The sequence below is a fragment of the Marmota marmota genome, unplaced genomic scaffold (assembly GCF_001458135.2).
Source record: "Marmota marmota marmota unplaced genomic scaffold, marMar, whole genome shotgun sequence".
In the NCBI taxonomy this organism is placed as follows: Eukaryota; Metazoa; Chordata; class Mammalia; order Rodentia; family Sciuridae; genus Marmota; species Marmota marmota.
In genome coordinates this window covers 6,123,339-6,134,613 of record NW_025999961.1, presented here as the reverse complement: position 1 = coordinate 6,134,613, position 11,275 = coordinate 6,123,339, and the positions used below count along the sequence as shown (strand labels likewise).

General features: G+C 41.4%; 1 protein-coding gene across 1 annotated transcript in view; it reads left to right on the top strand.

The window, feature by feature from the left end:
- Positions 1–7,369: 7,369 nt before the first annotated feature.
- The window catches only part of Sub1 (SUB1 regulator of transcription), a 15,358-nt gene continuing 11,452 nt past the window's right edge, over positions 7,370–11,275 (top strand). Inside the window, exons 1-2 of the mRNA XM_015496387.2 lie at positions 7,370–7,476; positions 9,791–9,863. Coding sequence (XP_015351873.1) covers positions 9,792–9,863 — 72 coding nt within the window. The 5' untranslated portion in view covers positions 7,370–7,476; position 9,791. The remainder of the gene's footprint in view (positions 7,477–9,790; positions 9,864–11,275) is intronic.

The window sequence follows — 11,275 nt, the reverse complement described above, 5'->3', positions numbered from 1 at the left end:
ACTTTGTGAAAATCCTGTGCACATATACTTGCCGTTATAAAGTGAATTCTTCTGTAAAAGGTGACACAGCATTTCAAATGGAAGTTAGATCTAAGAATAACTCTATTACCAAGTTCCGAAAAGTCACCCTGGAGGAAAACTGCTCAGCAGTTTGTATTTAAATACCTTCCTTAAATATATTCCTGTTACTCATTGCATATGACCTTACATATAGTTCATGTTTATTTATAATCACTTGAGTGAGAAGGAATATTAAACTTTTTGATTTACAAATTAACATTTTATATTGTACTATAAAAATTAATCATTGAGAGTAGATATAATACAAGGGCCTCTAGTAGCTTGTTGGGTGGAAGAAAGTTTTAGTGAGTGGGTCACAGTTCTTCCCACTGGGGAGCAAATGGAGTCCTTTCTTCTCCCCCTTGCACCTGTATCAAACTATCCATTTGGGTCTCCAGGTGACCAGCATTGCCTACTGCAGCTCACAGAGCAAGTCTGCTCTCTTGGTTTTGGATTGCTGTTGGCTTTCTGATTTGGTGATATGTGGTATTGAATCAGGCCTTCATAACACCAGGTGCACCTATAGCACTTGATGGCTCCTTCCTTCGGTCTTTAGGCATAACTTTCTAGGTGTAGCTTTAGTGAGGTAAGGCAGAGAGAAAGAAAATTACTCGTTTTTCATCTTCTTCAAAGCCAGTGAAGCAAGGCTTCCCCTGCCCCCTTATTCTCACTTCAGTGCCTCTGAGGGATATAATTCAGACCTGCAAAGATAGATGCTTCCTGTGTCTCTTCTTGGTGTCAATGGTTTACCACCCCTGTTAGTCATCTTACGTGATAATAACAGAAATGCCATAGACTGGGTGGCTTAAAAAGTATTTATTTTGCACAGTTCTGGAGGCTTAAAGTGTAAGATCAAGGTGTCTGCAGATCTGGTTATGGTCTACCTTCTGATTTGTAGATGGCCATCTTCTTTTTGCTTCTCTTGACAGGGAGCAGAGAGAGGAGCTGGATGCTATAGTGCATGCTTGTAATCCCAGTTACTCTTAAGGCTGAGACAAGTTCAAGGACAGCCTGGACAACTTAGCAAGATCCTGTCTCAAAAAAATAAACAGGGCTTGGGATATAGCTCAGTGGTAGAGCACCCCTAAGTTTAATCCCTAATACTGAGTATGGGCGGTGGAGAGAAAGAGGGCTCTCTCTCTTCTTATGAAAGTTCTAATTCCACTTATAAAGTTTCTGCCCTTCTGACCTCATCACCTCCCTCCCAAAGACCTCACCTCCTAATACATCTGGTTGGAAGTTAGAATTTGAGGGGTGGGGGCACAAATATTTAGTCCACTGCAACCCTTATATTGTACCCTGTCCCTTTGCAGCTTTTCAGATGCCCAGGGTTCCCTTTCACTTATTTTCCCTTTAGCCTATATGATCCACATGACCCTATTCTGGGTGTCCCCAAGACATTCAAAGCTGCTACATCTTTTTGTATGCAAATGGAATGGCTAGCACTACCATCCCGTGTGCTGTGGGACTTCCAGCATTCTTGCTAAGTTTTCCCAATATTTTCTGGAGCAATTTATGTTCTCCTGGTTATTTTGTGTTGTGATCTGCTTTCCTGCTTTTAGCCTGGGCTTCTTTAAGCCAGAGGCTTCCGACCTTCCTCTGTACTCCCGTGTCACTGTTCTTCTCCCTTTATTTGTTGTTTTCTCCTTTTGTTACTGGTGTGATTCTTGTGCTCTCAAGAAATGTGACTTTCTTTGTTTTTTTGTGCTTAAAGATCACCATTCCATCTACTGACAGAAAATTCATCTTAGCCAATTTCAGGTCAAATTCATGATTTCTCCCCTTTCCTCTTTCTCCCCATCTAAATCTTGGGCAGGGGTGGGGTGGGCTTCTCTGGTGTCAGAACATCACAAAAAGTGGTGGAATGCCACTTTTTGTTTTCTCCATCTGTCCATGCTTAATGGTTCATTTTGCCTGATTCTTAACTCTCTCACTTCTGTTTTGTTTTGTTTTTTTTTTTCTGGTCAGGGGTGGGAGGTACTGGGGATTAAACTCAGGAGCACCTGACCACTAAGCCACATCCCCAGCCCTATTTTGTATTTTATTTAGAGAAAGAGTCTCACTGAGTTGCTTAGTGCCTTGCTTTTGCTGGGGCTGGCTTTGAACTCATGATCCTCTTGCCTCAGCCTCCCGAGCCACCGCCCCGCCCCCAGCTATCACTTCTTCTTCCTGATATTTTTTTGTGGTGCCCTTATTCTGCCCACTTTTTGCAGGTCATGGTTGGTGAGATTTTGTCCAGACTGCAAGGACTCCCAAGATCCTCTTGCTGTCAGTGATGTTTGTGCCATTCTCAGCCAGAAAGGAAGACATTCTACAGTTCTGGGCACCCTGGATTGTTCTCAGTGAAGACTGCCTTAGTCCTGCCATCCTTGATGTACTGCACAAATATCTCTACGGACACCCTGCAGGGTACAGAGGACTCCTAGAACTTGAACACCTGGAAAGCAAGGTCTTGGTTTTGCTTTGCTTTCAGATTCCTGAGAGAATTAAGGACAGAACCCTCTCAAAACATACCAGAATGATGTTTGACTATTTAAGCTGAAATTGCTTGAGGAACTGTCTCTTCCAAAAGATCCATCTGGCCTGTCTTTCCCTACAGGCAGCAAGCCATCAAGATTTTTTGGGGTGTCTGGGGTTGTGGCTCAGTAGTAGAGTGCTCTCCTAACATATGTAAGGCCCTGGGTTGGATCCTTAGTGCCATATAAAAATAAAACAAAGGTATTGTGTCCATGTACAACTAAAAAAATTATATTAAAAAAAATCTTTTGGGAGGGTTGTCTTTCATTACACCAAGGTCTGAAACTAGCCTTGATCATCAGAGACTAGGCTTCAATGAGCCTGAATGAACAAACCCTTTGAAGCTCCTCCTCCTCTTCCATTTGTTTCTATGTCCTCTGACCCCATGTATTTCTTAGTAACATCCCTAGAGTTTACCGTACTAGCCCATTTGTCCTGTCATTTCTTCACAAATTTATCGTTCTTTGTTGTCTAAAAAGTATAAAAGCATCATGCTTGTCATTTTCTCCTACTTCACTCTCTTGGGAGGATCCCCATGTATATGTAAATTTAATAAGACCTTCATACTTTTCTCTTGTTATTAAAATGGGTTCCTGGATCCAGCCAAAGAGCTCATATAAGAACTAAGTGTGGAGGAGGGGGGGGATTGGGGCAGGGTCAGAGTGGATCTCTCACTTCCTTACATCCCAAAACCCTCTGAGGATTTGATGGCTCCTTTCTTCCCCAGGGTTGTCCTCAGAATAGGGAGCAGAGTTATTTCTCAAGACTAGGGGTCTCACCTTTCTTCTCTTCTGACTATTCCCTTCCACAATCTCAAGAATATCTGATGGGAGTCGTTGGAGGCAGAAAGAACTGGTCTGATTAATCATATATTATCTTAAATCTTTAATTTATGTCTAGAACCATAATAGCTGAAAAGTCAGAAGCCAAGCATCTGGCTGCTATTCTCTGCTTTCATGTTCTTTTCCTTATGGTACCCTGTGCTAACAAAATGGGGAATGTGTGTATGGGTCGGAAAGGCAGGAAGCTCTAGGCACATGAGGCATGTGGGGTAATACTTCAGAATAATGACTCACTACTTGAATGAGCCTTTTTCTGAAGTTCTGGAAAGAGTGTGTAAAGGGGTGTTAGCACAATGCATCCTGGGAACTACTTAGCAGCTCCCCAGCCTCCAGGAATTTCTCTCTGGTTGTCTCCTCAAACTCTGGTACTTCACAGTTAGTGAGCTTTTTCCTTTATTCATTCTCATTTCTGATCCCCCAAACTGCCCTTTCTGAGATACCTCCTGATTTTCCAAATGCAGCACATTTATTTAGCTTACTTTTTGCATCATCCATTTCTTCCAGACCAAGCTCTGGAGTAAGAGGTATGTGTTGGAGATCCTTTCACATCCAGAGATGCCTTCTAGGAACTTTCCTATAAAAGGAGCTATTACTCACCCAATCCCAACCTGTACAAATGCACGTGAATTAGGCCTCACTTCCAGTATTTTTCCAGTTACCACAGCTCTATTTTTTTTTTAAATTTCTTCTTCTTTTTACCTAAGTCTAAGAAATTATTTTTATTTTTATTTTTTTGAATTTCCTGTATTTTTGTCTAATAGACATCATTTAGGATCAAGGGTTTGCTAGTAGTTTCACAAAGTATCACACCCAAGAAAACTGAGGTAACTAAATTTGCATGCAAAGCATCAGGCCTCCCTGCTTCTGAAAATGCATACTTCCTTAACAACTCCTCACCTCCGACTCGGAGAACTGAAACCCAAACTTAAAGCAGGCATACTGCCCAGTTCCCTCAGAGACAGAGAACCTGAATAAAAATGCTTGTTAAAGGGAGAAGGCCCTGGGTTGGATCACCAGCACAGGAGGAGAAAGGATGGAGATGCCGGAGATGCCATATTAAGTGCACTAAGTTTACCGTGAATATAAAACATGATTTTTATTTATTTATTTTTAAGATAGTCATGGAGGTTTGTGGGGTCCTCAGACTGTGAGCAGTACTAGTGTTTATGTTTGTGCTTTCTTTTATTTCCTTAGATTAAGTTTTGCAAAATATACTTAAATATACTCAGTTTGTATTTTTGTCTGCATATGATCTTGTAAAAAATCTAGCAGTGGGCTGGGGCTGTAGCACAGTGGTAGAGCACTTGCCTAGCATGTGTGAGGCACTAGGTTTGATACCACATAAAGATAAATAAAATAAAGGTCTATCAACAACTGAAAAATATATTAAAAAAAAAAAAGTCAAGCAGTGTTAGAAGAGTTTGGGGAGGTGTGCTTTCACATTTAATGATCAGACTTCAACTCAATCTCCTGTGTCCTCTACTTCACATCCCCTCCACACATTTCATTTGTGCCTCTCCATTTTTTCCAGAGAATATATAGCCCTTTTCTGGGGTGAAAGGTGGGGGTAGGTGGGGACCCAGGAACTGGGGTAATTCCTCCATCTGTAGACTCAAACACTCCCTTTTTAAAAAAAACCCACTGACTCTCCTCTGACTTCTGGTCTGCAGTTCTTGGCTTCTGTAGGATTTTTTTTTTAATACCTTTATTATTTATTTATTTATTTTATGTGGTGCTGAGGATTGAGCCCAATGTGCCTCACATGTGCTAGGCAAGCACTTTTAACACTGAGCTACAACCCAGCCTTCTATAGAATCTTTTTTTTTTTTTTTTTTGAGAGAGAGAGAGAGAGAGAGAGAGAGAGAGAGAATTTTTTTTTCAATATTTATTTTTTAGTTTTCGGTGGACACAACATCTTTATTTTATTTTTTATGTGGTGCTGAGGATCGAACCCAGCGCCCCGCGCATGCCAGGCGAGCACGCTATCGCTTGAGCCACATCCCCAGCCCCCTCTATAGAATCTTTTACTTTGCCAAATCCCTTACAAATTCTCTGCTGACCTTCTTCATATTTTGGGATTCTGCATCACTATGTTTGGTGTGGCAGCCATCCGAATACACCTCTTAGATCTCCTACTGCAGGGAATGTGACTAACCTAGGGCTTGGTAGTCACGATTGGGCACAGTCCTTAATATGTGCTGCTCTACTGGGGACTTAGGCTTCCTTTGCCTCCTGAGCATGCCTCCTCTTCTGCTGCTCTTTGAGGCCCAGAAATTTATTTTTGGTGACAGCTTTGAGTCTGCACAATTCCAAGGCTGTGCCAAAAAGGAAGGTTGGCACTCTCTCCTATGCATGCAATGAATGCAAGTGGATCTCAAAGTAGAGTTCCTTGGAACCCACTGGGGTTGAATTTAGAAAAACAGATTTTATTTTATTTTTTTACTCCTAATGCATACTCCAAACATATACAGAGACTTCAACTGAGATTATATTCACTCATACTGAATGAGTGAATGAGCTGGGAATGGACTTTGAGCAGTTCCCTGTACTGGATTAAAGGGAGTTATAGCTCTAACTTGGAGGAGAGGGAAGGGAAGTTATGACTGGCTCTGAACCCTGTCCCTTCTTCAGCCAGCACCCAGCTTTCCAGGGAGAACCATATTCGTGGCTTCCAGGGCCCAGGCAGCCTGATAATCCTCTAGTTAACCCAGTATGTGAGCCTTCTCTGACCAGATATCCTGAGGAATGGGCCTCAACACAAAGCCCTGAGGCACTATTGATCCCTAGGAAACTTTGGTCATCTGACCATAGTGTCCATGCAGAAGTTTCCCTAACTGCCTTTGGGTGTGCAAATTCCAGGCTCCCAAGCTACCAAGCTGAAACTGTGGTTATTGGGTGCAGTTCATCTTTTTATAATTTTAATTTTTCACTTTATTTTTTAACTATCTTATTGAAGTATATCTTATGTACTATAAAGTTTACAACTATAAACACATGTGTAAGCAGTACCCAGATATTTCAGCATCACAGCAGTTTTCTTTATACTTGTCCTTAATGACATTCTCCAGGGCAACTTGACCCAGAGGTCAGTACATAGATTATTTTGGCCTATATTTGGAACTTCATACACAAGGAATTATACAATCAGTGTTTCATTTTTTTTGAAAGTAATAGGAAATGGGATAGAGGTTTTCCATTCTCCTTTAGTAAGTAGCAATAAGAGTTAGTGCAAAGTTTGAATCCTTAATTAACTAGTTAATTTAACCATGTTGACCCTTGGTTTCCTCATCTATAAGATGGAGAGAATAATCATCCCTATTTTGGAAAAAGCTCATTAGGATGAGTAATATATATACAGCACCTCATACAGTGTGTGGCACATGGTGGGTGCTGGCAAAATCTTTGTTGAATTAATATATTGATCCTTGGTTTACTACTAAACCTTCACCAAAAATGTTCAAATAATAGCTTATTCTGCTTATAGAATGGATTTTTTTTTTTCCTACTGTGAAGTACCTTACACCTTCATGACTTCAATTTAGGCCTAAGGGCTGTGTGTCTAATAAGTTCTGCTAAGATTTCTTACACTTTGCGGAATTAAATGCTGGGGCTGTGGCTTCCTTCCTTTGGATTTTAGCAGCCATAGTTAGATACTGAGGGTGAATGGGATATGAAGAGGCAAATTTCTGGGAAAATGGGCCAGCATGCTTTCTTTTTTAGTACGGTCTCGGTCTCTTCGTTTCAATAGAATAAACATTTATTGAACCAGTGCAAAGTTCAATGCTTGTCATTTCATGTTTAATTCGCACCCTCATTCCTTCTCAGGTTAGGTTCAATCTTTAAGGCACTTCACTTCAGCGGCAACCCCCCAGAACGAGGGGAGGCCCCTTTAAGGCCCTGGAAAGGGTCTAGGTGTCGGTTTCGGCGGGGAGGCCACGCCCCATCACGTGTGCAAGTTCCAACGGGGCGGGGCCTGCCTCTCTAGTCTGCCGTCACTTCCGGTTCTCTGTCAGTCGCGAGCCAGCGAGCAGAAGGCTGTCGACTGCAGAAACGGAGCGTGAGTATGCGGGCCCCGCCTCCACCCAGTCGCCGGTACCCCCGTGGCCTTCTGGGCGATGGCCGCAGGAAATGTCGGTTATGCTTGACCTGCCTGTTCCTTCCTTGGTGTTCCCGAATCCCCTCCTCTGTGCCCGACAGGGCGCCTCGCGCACTTGGGCCTTCTGTGCCAGCGCCCGTCTTGGGGAACCGAGGCCAGGCTGCGGACAGGGCGCTCCCGGGCGGCGGGACGCGGTTGGGCGGGGGCGAGGAGCCGCGGCTAGGGGACCGGGCGACCCCGGGACAATGGGGCGACGGCCGGGGCGCGTGCGAGGCCTGCCCCCACCACGGCCTCCCTTGGCCTTCATTCACCCTGGCCGCTAAGGGAGCGGGGCGCTGTGGGGAAGGGTGAGAGCGGACGCGGTGGGGAGGGGGCTGTGGGGGAAGATGGCTGGCTTGCGGGGCGGCGGAACGCAGCGAGAGGAGAAAATGGCGCTTGGTGCAAGTCCCTCCCCTTCCCACATCGTCTCCTCCGCACTTCGCCGCCTCCCACGCCCCCTCCGACCGACCTGCCTCCCCTCGCCCCAGCAGTTTCCAGCCCCTTGGTTCTAGTAGCTTCCTGGCAGCGCGCGACCCCCTTCTCTGTTCTTGGCACCTTTGTACGCAATCCTGTGCCCGTCAGTCCTAGTTTGTCTTAACCACGTTTTCTCTAATCCTCCTCCACGCGGTCAGCAAAGGCTGAAGATTTTTTGGTTTGCGTCTTGTACATAATTCTACAATAGTTTCTTCACTTACCATTTGCCAGAATTATGCGCTCGCCCCATCCTTTGGAACAGTAAAACCTCATTAAGCTTAAGTAACGATATAGTTTGTCAAAAGTTTAGAGGCTGGCTTTAGCCACCCTCCCTTGCTTTCTTCTTGAATGGACTTAATTTGAGTTAAATAAGAGGTAGTTCTTTGAAATGGTGTTAGGTCCCAGGCAGCTTTGGCTAATAGACGATAGTTATGGTTGATTGATTGCAAGTGAAAAATAGATTATATTCAATTGCATCTTAGAAAGGTTTTTTTTTTTTTTTTTTTTTTTTTGGTGGGGGCAGCTGTATTAGCGAGCATTAGAAAACTGAGCTAAATTGATTTTGGAGATTAGGTTGTAAAATGGAGCAGCAACAGGAAAAACATATGGAACTTGGTTGTGAAAGATGCTGTTTCCCTCTGAATTTGCTTTTCTCATTTTTAAGAAATTACTTATTAAAATCTGCATGGTCGGGTCAGGCACGATTTGAGCTTTTTTGAATTTCATGGTCAGGATTGAGATGGCCCACTTTTTTTTTCAACCTTGACCTCCTATTGCGAAACAGTCAATGCCAGTGCCAATGCAAGTTTAATATACAGAGCTATATTATGAATTTTCAAGTCTTTTCCCCCTATATTCAATATTTACAGAGTGTGTTGTGTTTATTAGGCCCTTTAGGGCATACAAAAATTTAATAAGGACCTAGACTCTTCAGACCTGGAGGGAGCTAAAGGCAATTTGATGATTAGCATTTTAACACCTGGTAGTAAAAGTTCCTTAAAAGAGGTACCCACATGCCTTGGAATTCCAGGAGATTTGAGATTTAGGCAAAAGCCTCTGCTCTCTGCTTTATGCTTAGGCACTAAGTAAACATCCATTTATAAGCAAAGCATTAGATTGTCTGTGTAGGGGGTTTTGCCTTTCACAGAAACATATTGTTCAAATTTATTTCCAAGTAGAAAAATGAGGGTAAAGTCGAATTATGGATAACTTTGTGAACTCTGAATTAGTACCTGTTATTCTGATAGTGTTGCCAAAAATTTAAAATTAACATAGAGAATAGGTAAAAGATATGATTCTAATGGCAAAATTAATTAGATATCACCTTTGCATAGTACAGCTGATTCCTGTGTTGTGTTAATGTTGAGGTCCATTTTCAGTGATCTCTAGTCTGATATCTAGTGAGAAGTGTACAGTAGTACTAAATAGAATTATCTACATTTCTTCTGGTTTTAACAGTAATTGTAAGCTGCTTTCTCGACTCTACCCTTCCATAAACTTATGATCCTTCTATAATGAAGCATTGAAAAGACCCATTGCCTTTGAACAAGATAAAAGGTGAATTTAGTTCTTTCTCATAACTAGGTTCAGAACATTTCACTTTGCTTGTCATGAATGTAGGTTAACCCTTGTTAATGAACCTTTGTGTTCAATATAGCAACTTTAGTGCCATAAGATGATAGAATGAACCAAGAAACTTGTTCTTTTTTGAAGGTGGTAGAGCTATTTGTAACTTATTTACATAATGCATTTTTTTTTCCAGAATGCCTAAATCAAAGGAACTTGTGTCTTCAAGCTCATCGGGAAGTGATTCTGACAGTGAAGTTGAGAAAAAGGTGACTATTACTGCATCAGGTCATTTTTGTGATGCTTGATTTAGCAGTATTGCCCACATCTATTTCCAAGAGATAGTAAAAGGCATAACCCAGTACTAACATGAAAATCTGTGAGTTTCTGAAAATGCAGAATGACCTTTGGATCACTTGACTAAAAGTACTTAGTATGCTTTTTTGTACATCCATACCTGCTGACTCGAAGGTACAGATTTAGACCTACATTCTACTTAACAAAATCTTTATTGAGAACCTTTAGAAACCTTAGCATCGAAGAATAATTTCCGTAGACTGACTCTAGGGGAATAGAATTCTAATTAGGCCAAAGATACTACTTGCTGTTATTCAGAAATGTGACTAATCTGTAGATATTATTTGTAGTAGTTGAGCCGAATTAGCTGAATTTTTAAATGCCAGCATTCTCAGTCATCTGTGTTTATTTGCCCACAAGTATTCCTGAATTTTGGGCTTGCTACATTTTAAGTTTGAATATTATTTGCTCTGATTCCTTCCTTTTAGTTTAATTATCTTCCAGCAAAGCTGATGTGGTGAACCAACCCATTTTCACAGAATGGGCTTTTTCTGCATTAGATGACAACTGCTCTGTAAACTCTGCATTCCACTTAACTGAGCGTCTCAATGGAGCATAACGGAGCATCTCACTTGCTGCGGTCAAGACTTCCTTCCACACAGACCTATTCTTATAGAAGTTTACATATATGAATAAACATTCATATCCTAGAAATGGAATTAGTTGATGGCTTTCTTCCTAATTACCATATTTCCTTTGTGAAAATAAGTAATTAGCTTTTGTAGATCTGTGGTTTCCAAGATTTTATGCTTTATTTAGCAGCGGGCCCCTCATGCCCCGTTCCCCAAGCAGTACTAGCTAAGAGAAAAGGGAGAGCTTATGGGAGAATCTTAGAGAAGTTGGATCCTTGAAGTGTAAGTACAGAATATAACATCACCTCAATTTTAGTGTAAGGATTCAAAGAGATAATTGTGAATTGAGTGAATTTCTTAATTAAAAAAATTTATATCAGTATAGCATTTGAGTATGTTCATATAACAAATTTGTATTGAACTTTGCTGTACCAGGCATACATTATTCAACAGAGAATAATTAGATCTTGATTTAAAGAATAATTTATTTTATTTTTGCCATTTGTCTCAAATCCAAATAGTAGTATTAACCTTGTGGACATTTATATTAAATACATCATGTTTTTTTTTTTTATTTTATAAACACCTATATATGAATAGTATTACCTAGCTTCAACTAATTTAGTACATTAATTTAGCAACTTAAAATATTAGTTTACACTTCACCACTAAGAAGGAACATGACTGTCCTCTACTGTTTGAGCTGGGAAACTAGTGGTTTATTAGTGATTAGCTTTTTTTGGGGGGGAGGG